The 20,541-nt window shown below is 39.6% G+C and overlaps 1 protein-coding gene across 2 annotated transcripts in view; it reads right to left on the bottom strand.

Moving 5' to 3' along the window:
- Positions 1–20,541, bottom strand: part of LOC112105531 (dual specificity tyrosine-phosphorylation-regulated kinase 1A) — a 116,729-nt gene that overhangs the window by 65,881 nt on the left and 30,307 nt on the right. For both annotated transcript variants that reach the window (XM_024198370.2, XM_024198371.2), the window contains exon 2: positions 8,071–8,152. In XM_024198370.2, the coding sequence (XP_024054138.1) occupies positions 8,071–8,080 (10 nt within the window). In that variant the 5' untranslated portion in view covers positions 8,081–8,152. The remainder of the gene's footprint in view (positions 1–8,070; positions 8,153–20,541) is intronic.

The raw sequence follows: 20,541 nt of genomic DNA on the forward strand, positions 1-20,541 counted from the left end.
CATCTGATGCACCTCCTAGCCAAAGACTTCAGTGTTCCAGAAAGAAAAGCTAATGTTGTTGAAATTGCAAAATACTTCTGTAACAACCACTTCGCAACAGCTGCTCTGAAAAAAGTGGGAGGAACCAAGCTAACTCTCCCACAAGATGTGTGATGGAATTCAGTAGTCGACCGTTTTCAGCGCTATATCGAGAACTGGCCTAATCTGATAACAGTTTGTGAACAAGATCATGAAAAAATAGATGGCACTGTCAAAGCCAAAGTTCTCAACATTGGGCTTAAGAGAAATGTTGAACACATGCTGAGTACTCTGAAGCTTATGTCTCTAGTCTTCAACAAAATGCAGGGAAAGAGCTGTTTTATTGCAGACGTTGAAATTCGGAAGGAACTGAGTGAGATCTTAAAAAGAGAAATATGCAATGACAGAGTTAAATTACAAGCATTAAAAAAAATAAATGGGACAAGCACTATCTCCAGCTCATTTTCTTGCAAATATTCTCACTACTCGGTACCAGGGTGAAACCTTAACTGCCGAAGAATAGGAGTTGGCTATGATATGGACACCCAGCAATCATTCCTCCATAATGCCAACTATAATAAACTTCAGAACTAAGGGTGAACCATTCAAGAAATATATGTTTGCTGATGATGTTTTAAAGAAAGTCACACCAGTGAACTAGCGGACGTCACGTAAGCACTTGGATTCAGAGACTGTTTGTTGAAGTGCTAATCTCACTTTTAACAGCAGTAGCTTCTTCTGTCGGTGTAGAAAGAATATTTTCTTCCTTTGGACTAATTCATTCCAAATTGAGAAATCGTTTGGCACCTGAAAAAGCAGGAAAGCTTGTTTTTCTTTTCCAGATTATGAACAAACAGGAAAATGAAGGTGAAGATGACTGAGTTAGCTGCAGAAGCCAATATTTTAAGTTTCTCATGTTGACCTGGCTGACATAGTCAATTTAATTTTTGTTGTTTAAAAAAAAATATTTAATTTAACTGTTTTAGTTAAAACAGAGGCAAGGGTCACAGCCTACTGAGCCATTTTCATCATAAGCCAGCAAGGGAGGTGAGCAGAAGCTACCCTCCCTTGCACAGTCTCTGTTGTCTCCCAGTCTCAGTGATTAATCAGGTGGCAAAGGGGGAAGCCCGGGCCCGCCTTCTACACCGGGCTCCAGCCCAGGGACCCTAATAGTATCAGCTATGGTAGCTGACTTTTTAGAAACAGGACACGTACAATTCCCTGGGCCACTTCCCCACAGGAGTCCCCACTTCCTCAAGATCCACTTCACCCTTACCTCAGGGCCTCCTTCCTTGTGCCTGATATGATTTTACTGATCAGTCTCTCCAACAGCACAGCTTTCCCCTACAGCTCCTGACACACGCACCCACCTGACTAACTGGGAGGCTTTTAACTAGTTTCAGCCAGCCAGATTGGCTTCAGGTGTCCCAATCAACCTAGCTGTCCTCCCTGCCTTCTGGAAAGATCATAATTGGCACCAGGTGTCTTAATTGACCTGGAGCAGCTGCTATTTTCTTATCCTGGTAACAGGGATTTGTTTAGCCTGTGGCTAATATATCTGTCTCCCATTACTTTACTATAGCCATCTGGCCTTGCCCCGTCACAATATATACACGCACACACGCGCGCGCGCACACACACACACACACACACACACTCTTACACTTTTATTTTCAAAGTATTATACTTCATGTATCTTGACATCTGTATGTTCTCATGTTTCTGATCTACAATCGAAGCAGTTTGTACTCCAGAAATTGTTGAAATTCCTTTACTCATATCTGTGATTTCCTGGAAATGATAGTTTATAAGTTTTAGAGCTGTGCCAATTCTTTACAACAAATCTTAAACTTACCCTAGATTTAAGATTCACCGCTTCTTTAAACCTCAGCCCATGGTCACAAGAATTTCAGAAACATGGGCAGAGACTCATGTTTAGCTTTATGTGGCCCACTCTGTACTGACCTATCTCCATCTGTTCCCCCTTTCCACAAATGAGCCCATCGATCCTCATCTCCCTTTCCACTAGAAATTTTATGGGTAAGGAATAAAGCCATAGGCTTTTTTCTGCATTGCCCTGCTTCAATAATCATTTAGTGTTCCCCCTCCCACTTTTTAATAGGGCATTGTATACCTGCTCCCTGCCGCCCAAAGCAAGTTACTCAGAGCAGCCTGTTTGCTGCTTCTCCTGCACTACTGTGGGAGAAGGGGAGAAGAGAAATAGGTACATCCTGTCCACCATAAGATTCTTTCAGAGATATGAAACTGAGATCTTTACCAAGAGACTTGATTTGAAGGAAGAGGAGCAGGGGTGAAAACAGCCATTCTGCCACCCCTTTCAGGGTGGCTGAAAGATAAGGTAGACGCAGAGGAGCCTCCTGGACCCAGTGCTATAGCAAGAGGGTTTTCAGGCAGAGGAGGGACCTTAATGTAAGGAAGGGAACTAAAAAGCTTGTTTGAAGGAAAGGCATTGAAGGGATTATGTGGGACTACGTACAAAACAACTATGCAACTCTTTAAGGTTAAATTTACTAACCTGTGAACTGAACCTCACAAGTTCAGTATGAAAACTTGACATGAATTGAAGCCTGCAGGCTTAGCTCTGCTCTAATAAATATCTCATCTACATTACAAGTAACTGTGTCATGGGACCCAGTTACAACACAATTTCAGTTTGTGATACAAATAGAACATTAGCCATATTATAACCAGGTCAGGAGACAATCACATTGTAAACGTGTCTGGAACATGGTTATATTTGTAGTGTAAAGGAGCCATAGTCCCCAATCAACTTGTTTCATCTAGAATCTAAATATTGCAGCCTAACTAACATTACTAGAACTGTTACTAGATCTCAGTTGTATATTCTAAAAATGTAATATACTAAGAAATATACAAATCTCGCAAACACGAGATCCTGAAACGCTAGCATGAAACTTGCTCACAAACATTCTCCACCCCGCAAAAAAACTTTGTATTAAAACAGGAGTTTATCCTGAAAGAGGGAGCAAAGAGAAGATCTAGACCAGCCTAAGAGATCTCAATAAAAACACAGGTAAGGAGAATTTCCTTCTCTTCCATCTATGCCAATACATTTCGGACCTCCCAAATCAGTGTAGTGCCAAACTGTAAGAAGGTTGCCTGCAACACAGTTACTGAATAACATATACCAGTTGGTAACTGAACATAAATCTGTGGTGTTCAGAGCAAATAAATACCGTAGAATATGTAACCCAGGGAGCTTGGCATATATATATATCTCCAATAACAATGAATACACCTTCTCAGCCCATGACAGTTAACTTTCCAGTGCAATGGACTTTGTCTGCAGAGAGTCAAGCTTTCAGACTTGACACTTTATCCACTTGGAAAGAATTGATTTGGATGATGCACAACTTCACCAACAGAACCTCTCTTTATTTTCCTTCTAGGGCGGAATAAACAGAGGATAAACAGATGTCCCACAAGTCTCAATTTTTTGGCCATTCAAGAGATTTGCAGCATTCTCTTAAGAGTGAGAGGGGCCTCTTGAACTTCTTGAAGCATCTGTTGAACTTCTTGGGAAGTCGAAATCAGCAACATGCCACACCCCAACTGACCAGACCAAGAGAATTTGGATTCAGATGAAAAACTGGATCCTGGCCTTGAGACAGGAGATCCAGAGTACAGGTAGGTGAGATGGAGAGATATCATCTATAGGTGTGGGACTTGCCCCTGCAATTGCATGCTAATGTCCGGGTATGTGAGAGCGTGTTTGAGGCCATATTGACAGGTTCATGAAGTCTGAGAACCAAAACTATCTGGGCCACTCCAGGGCTAGGATCATCATTTGAACTGTGTCTTCTGTGATCTTCTTGAGGACTCTGGGTATCAGGGGAATTGGAGGGTAGGTATACATGAGTCCCAGTGCCCATGGAATCAGAAAGGCAGAGAGCTGGGACTGGCTCCCCCTCTGGAGCATTTGACATTCTGGTTGGATGCAAACAGCTCTAAAGTCAGGCACTCCCATCTGCAAAAGAGATCTTGCATACTGGGGTTCATTAATGACCATACACGATTGTACTGCCAATCTACCAGGGGCCAACAAGTGCAGGGTGTCAAGAAGTTACTGCAAGAGACCCAGGGGGGTTTCGCCCAGGGCCACTTGCAGGTTTAAACTAGTGTAAATGGTGGATTCTCTGTAACTTGAAGTCTTACAAGTATGATCTGAGGACTTCAGTAACTGAGCCAAAGGTTATAGGTCTATTACAGGAATGGGCTGGTGAGGTTTTGTAGCCTGCAATGTCCAGATGGTCAAACTAAATGATCCTGATGGTCCCTTCTGGCCTTGCAGTCTATGAGAAGAAGTCACACAATCTCAACTGGGGTTTCCAGAGTGTCAGCCATCCTCCTGAGAAGTTCCTCAAAGATCCAGTAATCTACAGGCTGGTTTAGAACCACCATGGTCACTGCCTCATTAGGTGAAGAGGATGAGATCGCTGTTGGGACAGGTTGGCCTTCAGTTTCGTGAAAGTCCTTCTACTCGCTCTCTGCATCAGGTACATGAGGTGCCAGTGAGTGTGGTGACCATCTTGAGGTCTACGAGGGCAGGGTGACCTTGCTCTAGTTGTCTGAGAGGCAGTGGGAACCCATTCCCCACCTTGGGGCCCAGAAGGGGCCTGACTGCATGGGATTCTGGAAAACCGAGGTTCAGACCATGACAGGTACCATGCAGGGTATTGCTCATGGTTGTTCCCACAGGAGGGCTTACAGGGACAGTCTCTGAATGCCCTTTCAGACAGTCTAGAGTTGTATGGGTCTAGGGCCTAAGGCAGACGTATCACACTGGTCCTCCTAGGCAGAGGAGAAAGAATATACCATCCTCCATGGGTGGTGTAGATCTCTCGAGAATTTGAAAGTAACCAGCAGCTCCTGTGCTGGAAGTGCTGATACTAGCATAGAAAGTTTCTTAGCAGAGGACAACAATGGAGGGGCAGGTTGGTCCTATACTAAATCTACTAGTAACATGAACCACATTGGTACCACAAAGAGGCTCCGGGGCAAAGACTCAGGAAGAATGGTCGGTACCACAGAGCGGAAGTCAGTGCCAAGGTTTTCAGTATTGAAGGCAAACTAATCAGTCAGATCACACTTTTCTGGTGCCAGGGCTTACAGTGTTGGTGCCAGGAGGTCCAAAGAGCACTTCTATACTCTTGGTTTCAGTGCAGAGTGTGTCTGTGCTGACTGTTTCAGCGTCAAGCACTTTGATCCTCAGTCGCCAGTACCAAATATACTGACAGGTTCTGGAACATATGCAGAGGCTGGTCAATGGCTGCTTGGTGCTGAGGCATCAGTAGGACCTGATCTGGGCCTCAAACTGCCTCCTAGGCTGGATCTGCTCAGATCCAGAGAGGGAGGATCTCCTTCTCTAGTCACCGCAAGAGTGATGCTCCTTCCATCCTCTCTCATCAAAGGGTTGGGCTGAAGAGATGAAGGAGGTACTGACCAACTCTGTAGCACTGAAATGGAACTTCCTCAACCTCAAATGGGGTCTGGAACCCACAGTAGACAGATGGCTTAACTGGGGAGCTCTGAGAGATGGTCTGGTAAAAACAGTCTTCTTGCCTTCCAGTGCCAAGAAAGCCCTCACTGAACTTCTGAGGAGGAAAAGCTTGAGTGAAGACACCCTGGACTCCGGCTTCTTTCCAAAAAGCAGCTATAGAGCACTTTCATGATATGTGCACTTGCCCCAGACAAAAGAGGCACTTGGAGTCTCCATCATTGATGGGGATCTTTCCACTGAAAGAGGGGAAGACCTTTAATCCAGGGGATTTGTCTCCACCATGGACAGGCAGGTCCTGGTTTCGAAGGCAGCACATGGACTCGAAGACCCTAAAATCAATTTTTTAAAGTCAATGGACTAAAAGAATAAAACTATCTATCTTGAAAGAAAAAGTGTACAGCATACAGAGATGCAGACACTATAGATGTTCTGTATCATAGCCATGAGCAGTAAGAAAGAACTGGAGAGTGATTGCTGCCGCACTGCTCTTTTACCCTCAGCTTCAGGGTGACCAGAGGGCTCGTAGGTGCAGCATGGCCCCAGAAGAAACTGTTATTCAAAAGACTCTGATCTCATTCAGATGTGTACAAGAAGCGGAATATTTGTGGACAATCATTCAAAGAACAGATGATTTACAAAAATTGAAGCAGCAATATTAGATCTTGCTGTTCATAATATAGCACAACAGTTACCCTCTTTTAAAACAGGTGCAGTGTATAAACATTTATATATTACATTTAATAAAATTAGCAGGTAAAATACTATGTAAGAAACAATCACCCATAGATGGCACAGTCCAACCCTACTTACTGTCATTTTTTTTTTTTACTATAACATAAAACCAACACCCAAATATTTTACAAATCTGTAATTCCAGCTCTGAATTCTTTATTTCCCAAAATGTTTGTGTTCAAACTGTCTCCAAATAATTTTAATAAGCAATCTAACTGACAAAAAAAAAACCCCACACCTCTGTAGAACATCAACATTGTAATACAATGTCAGAAGGAGCACTACTTTGGCTTTGTTCCCCTTCCAGCGAGCAGTGTTTTACAATTGTAGACTGAAGTAAGATATAGTATTATTACACTTTCTATCAACTTCAGAATTAGAAGTTTTAAAATGTAACATGCAGCGGCTCAGAATCTTCCAGTCCTCAACATTTCAAACATCTATCATTCCACAGCTCATCTCATGATGCACTCAAAATAACTTCATTCTGAATACAGGATGATCAACACACATAAAAATATGTAATTTATCCACTTTGATCTCTGTCCTAACCATATAGGTGGCTCTGAGATTAAGGAGTTAATACTTGATAAATTCTGTTGCACAGTAACAAAAACAAAAAAACCCATGACACATATTTCCTTATTAAACATGGCCACAGATTTCGATCCACACACATAAGTATTTGAATTTGCCCAAACATGATAACTATCCCATCTCCATGCTGTCCCCATTAGCATGGTATGATCTCCCAAACATGCTTATTCACCAAGGTGCTTGTGGTAGCCTTAAAACAGGAGTGGATTCTCAATACTGTTTTTGGATATCCTTATGAGAGCACTTAGGCCGGGGTATACCACAAAATATTGTTGGCATAGTTATGTCACTTAAGAATGTGAGAATGTAAAACTAATTGCAACCAAGCAGTTACATTCCTGCTCCAATCCAATCCAAGGAATCTACTTTGCGTCATTTGTTTTTTTTTTTCCATTATGTATCCCATTTTATGGGATTTGAAGCTTGGCCATAGTAATGCCCTTCGGGTTGAAACAAAATATACAAGTTTTGAGAGATCCACATAGCCAAAAAAGCGTATGATTCCTGGAAAGGATTTGAAATGATTTTTTTTTTTTTAATTACACTGATTTTAGAACTTCCAATTTAAAAAAAAAAGCACAAAAACAAAGCATCAGCTTGAAGAATGGCTGTATATTGTAAACAGTTGAGGGCTACATCAACTCTTGTGAAACCCTTACAAAATCTAGGTCCAATGGTGATTAAAGATGAAGTAGTGTTAACTATTTCCTTGCTTAAAATAGTTTGTCAGATGCATACTTTTGTTTTGTTTTTTACATAGTGATCAAAAATAATACATTATTTTAACATTAAAATTTATATACAAATAATTACACAACAGGAAATCTGTAACTGGGAAAGGTATGAAAGGAGGAATATTAACAGAGACAAGGGGACTTAAAATAAAGCAATATGCTTTCCCAGCACTTTGACTGCCTGGCCATCTATTTAGAGAAAACTGGAAAAGAATCTACATTCAGGAAAACGGTTTTTCTACTGGACATTTCAAACTATAATTTCTAGACAGTAATCTCCAAAAGATCAAAGGTGCTTCAATGATTTCTACTCCTTTTGTAAATATGTTTTATGAAGGTTGTAATGATGCAGTTTTGGGGGATAGGAAAAAAATCCAAAGAAAGAATAGAACATCAGAATAACAATATAGATCTTTCTTTCTACAGGAATTTCAAAACTAGAATCACCTGTATGCATCGTCTTCTTTCAAGTCTCATATCATCCTGTGGGGGTGGGTGGCAGGGGAGAGTCCAGCAGCAAAACACAACACTGTAAAATGAAGAAAATAGATTAGAACAAGAGGCAAAAATACAAGATGCAATTACCCTGATAATCCATTTCTAATAAAGGATCTAAGACTTTAAAATCTTTGGGGACAGAACAGTCTTTTTGCTATGTGTGTGTACAACGGGACCCTAGTCACTGGTCATGGCCTCTAGGTGCTAGTGCAGGACAAACACACTTCAAAGAAATCGTATATTTACATGGAAGGAAGAAGTGCCTAGCTGTTACTGTATAAAATACTAGAAATCAGGAGACCTGGGTTCTATTCCCAACTGTAAGTGACAAATCAGACAGTGCCCAACTTTCAGAGATGCTGCTCACCGTCCATTTCCCACCTCTAATTCAGCACCACTGAATAATCAGATCCTTAGCTAATCTGTGCCTCAGTGGGAATACTTACCCTCCTTGGCAACACTCTTAGATATCTTTGGATGTTAAGTATTATATAAGCCTACAATAATATTGTAAAACTAATAATGTTGAAATTCTGTATGACTTTACTGAATCACCACTACAGAAAGCTCACAGACACACCTAGCATAAGGAGGGATCGATCTCATATAGTCCAGCTTTTCTGCTTGATCTTGCATGATAAATGATCTAATTCAGCATCATTTCTAAATATTAATATATTGTCAGAACCAAAGAATTATGACTTCACAACAAGATTAAGCAGAAAGAAAAGGTGAGCTGTTAGGAAGAAAGCTGTTACTGCAACAAAAATAAAGAGCGGAAAGAATCTACAAAGAACCAGAAATTTTTTTTGTAAGAATGGCTGATTTTCAAAATATGCTCCAATATATGTGGCCTTTACTTAAATACAAGTTTACTATGCAACTTATGCAAAATATCAAAATACTTAAGAAGTCAGTATTTTAGATGACATTCTTTTGAATTATTAAACAGGTTAATTGTTTTGATATGCAAAAATCTGTGTTATTCAGATTCGGTGCAAGCAAGTTTACCTATATTCTACGTTGCATCCTCTGAGAACACCAAGTCAGTATTCAAGCACTTCCTCAGATACAAATTTTGAAAATTAATAACTAATCATTTTCTTATTAAGAAAACTAAGCCTACTGAACTTTGTCTCGTCATAACTTATGCCACTACCACTTGTTCAGTTTTCAAGCATGAAACTATGTTTTTAGTCTCTTTATAAACTCTCTTGGTGTACAAGTGGAAACATATTCATGCATTTCCTACATATAAAGTCCACTTTTCAGCACTTCTTACAGCAAAAGTTTTGTGTAACTTGAACTCATTCAGAGGAATTCAACAAAATGGCAAATTCAGCTTACGGTTGCGCCCAAGTTCTTAACGCAGAGAAAAAGTGGGACAGTGAGAGGTATTGAAAAGTGTAGAGGCTGTGTGAGAGCTGCATACTACAATAATGACAAAAGAGAAACTTGTGTTGTTCTGAAGGATAGAGCTGGGTGGCAAACTGGTGCAAGTCTGACACTGAATAGTTTCTTTTCATAAAGACTAGCGAGGATGAGACACGCAAATAGACTTGTATGCAATGTTCACCACCATGGAACATGAAAATGAAAACCCATCAATGGGCCCTAAACTAGTGCCATTCACCAAAGAAAGAAATTTTGAGGTCCTCATTGATAGCTGAGTGAATATACTTGCCCCGTATAAAGTAAAAATTATATAAAGCTAATGGGCACTTGTATGAATTAAAGGAAGAGAAAATATGATATACCGAATAATGGTACTCCATGATCTGAAGTATTGTGCCCAACTCTGACTGCTACACCACAAGAGAGCATGGTCTTATGGGTAATGGGACTGGGAATCAAAAAAGTTCAAAGTCATACTGATCAATCTCTCTTTATTTACTCTGTCCCATAATGCAAGAAAAAGTAATAACTTTATAAAATTACCACATCCAGTAAAATTTAGGAGTTCTCAATCTGCATCTTAGAGAACTGTTCCAAGTTTTACATAACCAATTCTGTCACAGTGGTGAACAGATTGTTCATATACTAGTAGTTATGTTTTCCATTAATTGCAAACTATTCCAGTACAGAACGAAAGAACGAACATCCCTCTCTTAATCCTGCATGGCTGCATATCTTTTTGTGAAGTGTCTGGCAAAATTCAGTCATGATCAAATTTGAAAAAGACACCACATTGGAAGAGTATCTCTCACACATTAAAATTCTAAAGCAATCCAGCGAGATTAGAGTAGACTGGAGCTGCAGGCAATAACGGGAGAGTCACTAATAACAAATAGAAAGTTATAAGAAAAGGAAATCAACAGTTATAAAGTGGGTGGATGTAACCAAGCAGCCACAACAATTGCAGTCCAGCATATTTGTTTTAATATTGTCTCCTTAACACTGTTCTAAACTTTTTCAAGTTACCAAACACTAATATCAGAAAGGTATGGGAATAGGATCAGGAGTATCAAAGAACTGTCTATGATAGGGGTAGGCAACCTATGGCACACGTGCTGAAGGCGGCACGCGAGCTGATTTTCAGTGGCACTCACACTGCCCGGGTCCTGGGCACTGGTCTGGGGGGCTCTGCATTTTAATTTAATTTTAAATGAAGCTTCTTAAACATTTTAAAAACCTTATTTACTTTACATACAACAATAGTTTAGTTATATATTATAGACTTATAGAAAGAGACCTTCTAAAAACGTTAAAATGTATTACTGGCACGCAAAACCTTAAATTAGAGTGAATAAATGAAGACTCGGCACACCACCTCTGAAAGGTTGCCGACCCCTGGTCTATGACTTTCAATAACGCACATTTAACCTGTGAAATTCAAAGCCACAGAGGGTCAAAATAAAATTTAAAAAAATCGTGCTAGTTTTAAGAAGGGGCCAGATAGTTTTGTGACCAACAGTAGATATGTTTTTGCATAATTTAAAACAGAGGCACATGGACTCATGAGTCAGAGAATACATTGATCACCACAAGAGTCAAGAAGGAATCTCCCTCATCACACTCTTTGTTAGGTCATTAAGAGAGTAAAACTAACTTCCTCCTCAAGAGAAGTACCACTCACAGATTTCATGGAGTAGTGTCTGATCCAGTATGACCTACTTTACTGAATTAGAAGGGAGAGGAATTGAAAATAGGAAATGAAGCTATTGTGGAAGAACAGAAAGAAACAAGGGATAGTTAGGAAAGAGATAGGAAGTGGGGCAGGGACAAAGGATTGAGCATGACACTACAAGCAAAAAGAGTTAATTTAAGAAGCTTCATTTGATCTGAAACCAAGACAAGAGTGGTCAACATAGATCAGATGCAAGTCTTCATCAATCCTCTAATATTAACACAGTTAAAACTTTTATTCAGGCTCTTATCTCCCAGCTTAATTACAGTTGCTGCTTCCTCTGCAGAGCCGAGTGAATAATAGATTTTTTTGTTTTGGTGACCAAAGGGAAAAAATCTGGGGGGAAAAAATCAGTTTAAAATGAATATGCTTTTTAAAAAATTCTCTCACCAAGTTAAAAACCAAAACAACAACAACAAAAGTTTAGAAAGTGTTGAGTTGAAACAAAAAGTCGATTCAACATAAAAAGCCAAAACTATCCAATTCACAAATGCTGAAACTTTTCATTTCAACAATTCCCCAAAACAAATAAATACTCAAGTTTTGGTTTTATTGGGGGTTTGTTTTGTTTTGTTTTTTTGACCAAAACTATTTGCCAAATTCAACCTGAATTTGAATAGCTTCAATGTCACCCCCCACCCCAAAATGCTTTTTTCAGCAAATTTACAATTCACCTAAAAAATGTCACCACCCTCTATTTTAATCTCCCCAACACACACATTGCTCCTCTACGATCTATTCAAAATATAACTGACAGGTTCAATGTCCTTACCAGTCACTCTGATAGCATCACTCTCTACTCTAAATCCCTCTACTACTCCCCTCTCCACCACAGTAAACTCAATTTGGGGCTCATTTTTCCTACAAAATATTTACTCAATGTACTTACATACTGATGAACACAATTCATCCTAGGATATACTATAATAAGATTGGGGTCAACATCATGTTACCCAACTATTCTTCACAACAACATGCAAAAAATGGTAATGTTCTGTAATGTAGACCCATCTATACTGTCCCTCCTCACCCAACCAGCCTTCATTTGCCTATTTGTCAGCATCTCTCACAATGATTTCTTCCACATTGCTCCTTAACACCATTCATAAAAAAAACCCAACTCTCTCCTTCTTTGAAACCTTTCTCAGAATATGTTTCTGCTGTGACCTCTATAAGAAATCAGCTAACCAACAACAGGTGGATTGTGCACGAGTCAGGATGACCAATTTTAAATTTTTTTTAGAAGTAAAATGATTTAGAACCATTAAATTGTGCAATGCTATGATGTCACTTTAATTACCTGTAGTCTTCATCCCTCCACACATTTCCTTTTTTGTATGTCAAATTCACTTACTGCATTGTGTCTCAAATTAAACTGAGCTTCTGGGATACGGACCATCTCTTACTACATATGAGCACAATGGCATACCCATCTTGACTGAGGCCTCTAGACACTAATAGAATAATAATTTTAAAAGTCCACATTTCATCATTTTAAATCTGGAGGTGTATGGGATAACTAAAACTTGATACTTTAGAATTTAAACTTGTGTTTTACTTTAACGGTTTAAAAAAAGAAATTTAGAGCATCTAGTGTTTAAAGTACTACATTTTACTACTGGATCGGACAAAAGACAGGAAGCAAGCAACAGAGTTCATGAACTATAATTAGCACCATAGAAAACATTTTCACCACAGCTTCACTGATGCTCTATAACAATCAAAGCTTTCCTCAGAGAACAAATTTAAATAAAAGTTTTAAAAGGATCAACTCTCTTTGTCATACACAAAACTTTGCATCAGCAAACAGGGCTACATGGATTTTTTTTATTATAATTTTTTACTTATTACAGATTAACTTTGTTTGCTCAATACTGTTGCACAAGACTCAATGGAAGCTTTCATAAATGATTGAAAGACTGTCTAGCTCAGGGGTAGGCAACCTATGGCACGGGTGCCAAAGACGGCACGCGAGCTGATTTTCAGTGGCACTCATACTGCCCGGGTCCTGACCACCGGTCCAGGGGGCTCTGCATCTTAATTTAATTTTAAATGAAGCTTCTTAAACATTTTAAAAACCTTATTTACTTTACATACAACAATAGTTTAGTTATATATTAAAGACTTGTACAAAGAGACCTTCTAAAAACGTTAAAATGTATTACTGGCAAGCGAACCCTTAAATGAGAGTGAATAAATGAAGACTCGGCACACCACTTCTGAAAGGTTGCCGACCCCTGGTCTAGCTTAACAGCAGTTAAGGTTCTGGAAGGACCTCTATTCTCTATAGAAAGACTATTTTGTAACTTCTAATAGCAATTCTCCTGTAGCATACACCAAATCCCTATATTCCTCCTTACAGATATAGGGCACAGCAGTCAAAAACGTGCAACATTTAGATCAATAGTCCTTGATACATTGATACCAATGGGTCTACGTTTAACATGTAAATCTGAACTTGAGAAGCATACATTCTTAAAATCCTATGCCCTGATGTCCCTAGCCTCTGACTGCCAGAAGCGGGAGTGGACAACAGGGGACGGATCACTCAATGATTGTCTGTTCTGTTTCATTCCCTCTGAAGCCAATGCCAGGAAGACAGGATACTGGGCTAGATGGACTACTAGTCTGAGCCAGTATGGCCATTCTTACCTTCTTAGAGTAGAATCATCCAAGACTACATAACAGCAAAATCAAACCACCTAACAAACATGCAATTGACCAGATATTGGTGTAGAACCCAACAGAAAATCACTCTCTTGTGCTCCTTTAATCTATATCTGCAGCAGCCTATTCTTGGAGCTATATTGACAATGATAACAACAAGGAGTCTGGTGGCACCTTAAAGACTAACAGATTTATTTGGGCATAAGCTTTCGTGGGTAAAAACCTCATCCGAAGAAGTGAGGTTTTTACCCACGAAAGCTTATGCCCAAATAAATCTGTTAGTCTTTAAGGTGCCACCAGACTCTTTGTTGTTTTTGTAGATACAGACTAACACGGCTACCCCCTGATAATTGAGAATGATGTTGGTTCATACAGACATATTATAGGGAAACAATCTGCCAAATTTAAAAAGATAACATACGTAAATATATAGTATTTTAAATGGAAAACAAAATGTAAGTAAAATGCCAAGGACTACTAATGTGTCAAAATATCAATAGTAAGGACCCAATCTTACAAGTTCTATCTACCCTTACTTTCTAGGACAGGATCCTGAATACATACTACTGAGGAAATTCAAAATTATGGTTCTTACAAGCAACTGTAACTACCCTGAACATACATTTTTGGTATTACAGTATAAAAATCTTAACTTTTATTGTTCAATACATACATGTAAGTTACGATAATACACAGTAATACAAGATACATGTGTGAAAAGTGGCCAAGTTATAATTGCTGTGGGAGCCATATGGTGAATGAATTTGATTCTCGTGCATTTAAAAAAGTACATTTGTATATTTTACTTCTTTCAAGGGTGCTGGGTGCAATGGCATAGGTTCTCATATATTTTTACGTATAAATGGAACTAAAAAGATAAAATAAAACCTCAACCATAAGCATTAGCAGATTTTTGTATTTAAAACCTTTTGAAATTTATTATAAACAAAATATACAAAGTACTGGTTGTTTCCATTCTTAAAGACCTAACAAGAGTGATACTCAACCAATATTTGATCACACAAATACAGAGTAACGTGTTTTATCTAATTTACAAAGCAAAATTTATCCGAACAAACAATATATAATCTAAGGTATACACTGAATCAAACATTCAAATAAAAATATTACATACATTTTATATCAATGTGTAAATCAATATATACAACTCCAGTTTTACACAACCTGCTTGCTTGTATACCTGGTGCACAGTACATTGAACATTTAGTAGAAAATAGCATACTGCTCACATTATTTGACTTTTCAAACAGCTTACTTCTAATCCAAATGTCTTCAAACAAGTCAAAAGGCACTTGTTTTTGAAGGCTAGGTGGTTTGGTATTGTGGAATAAGCACATTAGCTGGATGTTCCAACTAAGGCTAGATCTACACTGGGGGGGAGGTGGTCGATTTAAGATACGCAAATTCGCATAGCTGAATTCGATGTATCCTATTCGACTTACCCCGCTGTGAGGACGGCGGCAAATCAACCGCTGCGGCTCCCCCGTCGACAGCGCTTACTCCTCCTGATGAGGTGGGAGTACACACGTCGATTCGGGGATCGATTTATCCGTCTAGATGAGACGCGACAAATCAATCCCCGAGAGATCGATTTCTACCCGCCGATCCGGGCGGGTAGTGTAGACTAGCCCTAAAACAATCAGCAGTGGATAGGTCATCTCTAGGTTTCAAAATTAACAACCCATGCAACTGAAATATTCTCTTTTTAGGTTATTTTGTACATTTTACAGAGCTGTGCATGGGGTCATTTTAGTGTGAGTCTTTTGCAGAGAAATATTGGGATTAAAATAAGTGAATACAACTAGGTTTCAAATTGGTTGCATCCCTTTCAGATATCTACAGGCTTTGAGTGTTGGCCAGTTCAAGACTGGTCTAATTCACCTTAAACTTGACTGACTCATAGTTAAGGCTGCAAGTTTGTCATGGAGGTCATGGAAGTCACAGATTCCGTGACCTCTGCAGCGGCCGGTGCGGCGAGCCAGAGGGCTGCTGGGCCTCCCCCTCACCCAGCAGCAGCAGGAGTTTGGGTGGGGCTCTCAGTGCTGGGGCATGGGAGGGGGTGAGGGCCCTGGGAGCTTAGCTCGGGGGGGGGGGTACTCCCTGGAAGCGGCGACATCCCTCGGCTCCTGGGGGAGGCACAGCCTGGGGGGCTCTGCGCACAGCTTCCACAGCTCCCAATGGGAACTGCGGAGTCAGGGCTCGGAGAGGAGGCAACACGCAGAGCTGCCTGGCCACGCCTCTACCTAGCAGCGGAGGGATCTTGCCACTTCCAGGGAGGTGCGAAGTCAGCTAGGGAGCCTGCCAGCCCCGCCAACCCCCTCCCGCCCTCCCAACATCAGCGCGGGTCCCAGGCCGCCTCCCTCCCACTCCCCCCCCCCGAGCACCTGCAGGGGGTTCCAGGCCACCCTCCCCAAACACCCACGGCACCCCCAGGCCGCCCCCCTCCCCCAGATTTAGTCACAGGTATTTTTAGTACAAGTCATGGACACGTTACGGGCCATGAATTTTTGTTTACAGCCCGTAACCTGTCCATGACTTCTACTAAAAATACCTGTGACTAAAATGTATCCTTACTCATAGTTCACCCATAACACAAGCTTTCAATTTAGTGTTTATTTTGTATGTTCAAAGCAAATTTTTATATACATTTCTGAGTGAAATTTTTTGTAAATTTATGAATGAGCACCAATAGATCAAACTTGCAAAATTGTTATGAAAATTTACCAGGTCTAACACAAAGTCTACTTCACCATTACCACCACTCTGATGGTGAGAAAACTAAAATTTTAACTCACTGTTCCAAAAGAGATTACTTGCCCTCAGTGAATAAATTTTGTATGACTAGTTTTACATAGAATATCACTTTTGTATTTTAAATTGGACTTCAACTTGAGCTGCAGTTCTGATAATGACAGTATGTGTAGTCAGCCTCTACTGTGCAACACAAACATATCTTTCTTATCCGAGTTCAACCCAGGCAAAGAGAGGACTAATATGATGTGTAGCTATCATAGTAGAAGCTAGAAAGACGCCATCTATGCCTGTTTATTAATTCAGGTGATGCTATTCTGAATCTTTTAAAAAGTCTGTTCTGTAGCCACATATTATCCCTCAAGTCACACAAAATAGTAGTAAATATTTTTAAAATAAATCCCACATTGTCCAGTTAATATGATTCTAACTAGAATTAGCTTTCACTACTTAGTCCCTTGTTATTTTCACCTCAAATACAGGAAACAATACAAAAAACTGTGTAAGGATTAGCAAGCGTTGTTTTTGATAGCTAGTCAAAGGATAGAATAAATTTCTAACTAGGGCTATAGTTCTAGAGATTATTAATAACTATCTCAAGAAGAAAATGAAATCTTTATTAGTAATCTAGTGATTCTAGGTATATGGAATTCCAGCAGAATTTTTTTATGCTCCTATCCTGACAACATATAAAAATGTTAAGTTGGCTTTAGTGACTGGTTGACTAGACAATGTACAATAAAACTGGGGACAGTGGAGTTTTATGTTGTTAAACGAAAGCAATATAGTCAGGTTTATAAGCATGGAGTTAAGATTCTGGTTACAACAGCAAGTCATGCTGCTCTGTTTACATTCCCATCCCCCATGCAGTGGAAGCAAAGAGATGCTTCAGCAGCAGCTGCCCATCCCCCAGCTGTATCAGCTGAAATATTCAAAACTACTGTTTGACTAACGTTGAAATCTTAAACCAACATGCTTGTCTTAGCAATGTTTAATGAGCTTACTGAATATTACAATGACTATTAAAGAGTTATGTTTATGTGATAATTGGAAACATTTCCATCTGAAATTCACATTGGAAACAAGTTATAATTACGTTTATGAAATCTGGATACTTTGCAGTAGGAGTTATTTCTGTGTGGTGGTGAATGAATATATTTTAGCTATTTACGTAGTGGAAGTTGCTCAAACTACTTCATAAATGATCTGGAGAAAGGGGTAAAAAGTGAGGTGGCAAAGTTTGCAGATGATACTAAACTGCTCAAGATAGTTAAGACCAAAGCAGACTGTGAAGAACTTCAAAAGGATCTCACAAAACTAAGTGATTGGGCAACAAAATGGCAAATGAAATTTAATGTGGATAAATGTAAAGTAATGCACATTGGGAAAAATAACCCCAACTATACATACAATATGATGAGGGCTAATTTAGCTACAACTAATCAGGAAAAGTTTTTGGAGTCATCATGGATAGTTTTCTGAAGACGTCTACGCAGTATGCAGCGGCAGTCAAAAAAGCAAACAGGATGTTAGGAATCATTAAAAAGGGGATAGAGAGTAAGACAGAGAATATCTTATTGCCCTTAAATAAATCAAAGGTACGCTCACATCTTGAATACTGCGTACAGATGTGGTCTCCTCATCTCAAAAAAGATATGCTGGCATTAGAAAAGGTTCAGAGAAGGGCAACTAAAATGATTAGGGGTTTGAAACGGGTCCCATATGAGGAGAGATTAAAGAGGCTAGGACTTTTCAGCTTGGAAAAGAGGAGACTAAGGGGGGATATGACAGAGATATATAAAATCATGAGTGACATCGAGAAACTGAATAAGGAAAAGTTATTTACTTGTTCCCATAATACAAGAACTAGGGGCCACCAAATGAAATTAATGGGCAGCAGGTTTAAAACAAATAAAAGGAAGTTCTTCTTCACACAGCGCACAGTCAACTTGTGGAAGTCCTTGCTTGAGGAGGTTGTGAAGGCTAGGACTATAACAGGGTTTAAAAGAGAACTGGATAAATTCATGGAGGTGAAGTCCATAAATGGCTATTAGCCAGGATGGGTAAGGAATGGTGTCCCTAGCCTCTGTTTGTCAGAGGGTGGTGATAGATGACAGGAGAGAGATCACTCAATCATTACCTGTTAGGTTCACTTCCTCTGGGGCACCTGGCATTGGCCACTGTCGGTAGACAGGATACTTGGGCTGGATGGACCTTTGGTCTGACGCAGTATGGCCATTCTTATGTTATATATTGAAAAAACAATTCTGGATTGGTCTTTTTCTGGTTAACGTGTACTTCCTACATGATTTCTTTAGAAGATGGTATTTGATATACAAGTTTGTGTGTAATTGTACTAACAGTATATTTAGTTTCTGTGTTTCATGTATTAAAATGTATAGTGTGATAGCACACAAGTAATCTTGCATTACCACAGAGAACATTTAAGAGAATACTGTAAATCAGTTCATCCCATTCTAGGTAGGGCTCCACATATTGTGCGCTTCTACAGCTGTGCTGTGAAATTTGCTGAAGAATCCATCTCTTGCTGTAGATTTGATCTCCAGAATTGAAGATTTCATATAGAAAAACAGACCATTATAAACTAAGAAATGAAAAATGATTTAAAACTGATATAAAAAAATCCCTATGTAATAAGATGCACAGCTGTCATCATATCATGTGTCTAAAAAAACAATAAGACTTTTTCCCCATTCCATCATTGACCCAAAGGATCTTCCCGGAGTTTTGTTTTAAAAGAACTTCTTGACCTTAAATGGAGTAATGAGCAAGTTTCATATAAATTCCTCCAACCATAGTTAGAGCCATAAAGCTCTTCTATCAGTGAAGCCTGTGATGAGTAAGAAGACCACCAGAGTGATTGCATTCAAGGAGGCATCACACAGAAAATATGTCATGAAGTGGAGTTTGACACTGATTTTCTTCATTTGTTTGACAGGAACCGACCAACCCTCTATTACAAGAGATGACTGTTTGAGCAACAAGATACATCAACAGGAGAGAGGGAATCTATTGATGAAAGGGAATTCCCAGGTCTTACAGCAGCATCTGAAGAGTCAAAATCAGTACATTACCTTGGAAAGGGCTGAGGAGACACTGTCTTTCTTCCCATGGATCTCCATGCTATCTTTATGAAATGGGAAGCAACAAAGGGTTTTTTCCCCCAGCACTGAAAGAGTTTCTTCTTAGAGGCCTTCTGATAAAGGTAGCTGTCCTGGGAAAAAGTCAGGACTTTGACTTCCTCAAGAGAAGGCACTGTCCAAAGTCTTTAATCACAAACATCCTGGGGCTCTTGGATTAAGGGATAGGCTTCCCTCATACAGAAAAGATAACGCAGCGTGGTAGATGTGGGGACACAAATATAGTTGTCACGTGGCATGCTAATAAAAAAAATTATGTATGAATACAAATCAACTGTGCATTTTAACTAGATCAAGTAAGTGCCAGGATCCACTTACAGAAACAAAATTTACTTATAACGTAGATGGGGGTCTTAATCTGTGGGGGGGGAGGAGTGATCACTATTTAAAGTCAAAGAAGAAGAACTCCTTCCTTCAGAGACTACACGTATTATCACTATAGCACTTACAGATCCTGTCAGCCTGGGGAGATGAAAATGAGAAACTAATCCTGGGACTTCTAGTAGGTCCCCTATGGCCATGTCCAGTCTAGAAAAATAGGTCGTGTTAAAAAGCTAACATGCTTTCAAAACACTGGTGTAGACAGAGTTTAACACCTTTAAAAACATATTAACTGGTAATGGGCAACTCTAGGCTCCACTACAACCAGCTATCTCATTAGCTAGCATTTTTAAACATGATTTTCCTAGTTTG

Source organism: Terrapene carolina, unplaced genomic scaffold (genome assembly GCF_002925995.2).
Source record: "Terrapene carolina triunguis isolate 2854851 unplaced genomic scaffold, T_m_triunguis-2.0 Scaffold31, whole genome shotgun sequence".
NCBI classification, from domain to species: Eukaryota; Metazoa; Chordata; order Testudines; family Emydidae; genus Terrapene; species Terrapene triunguis.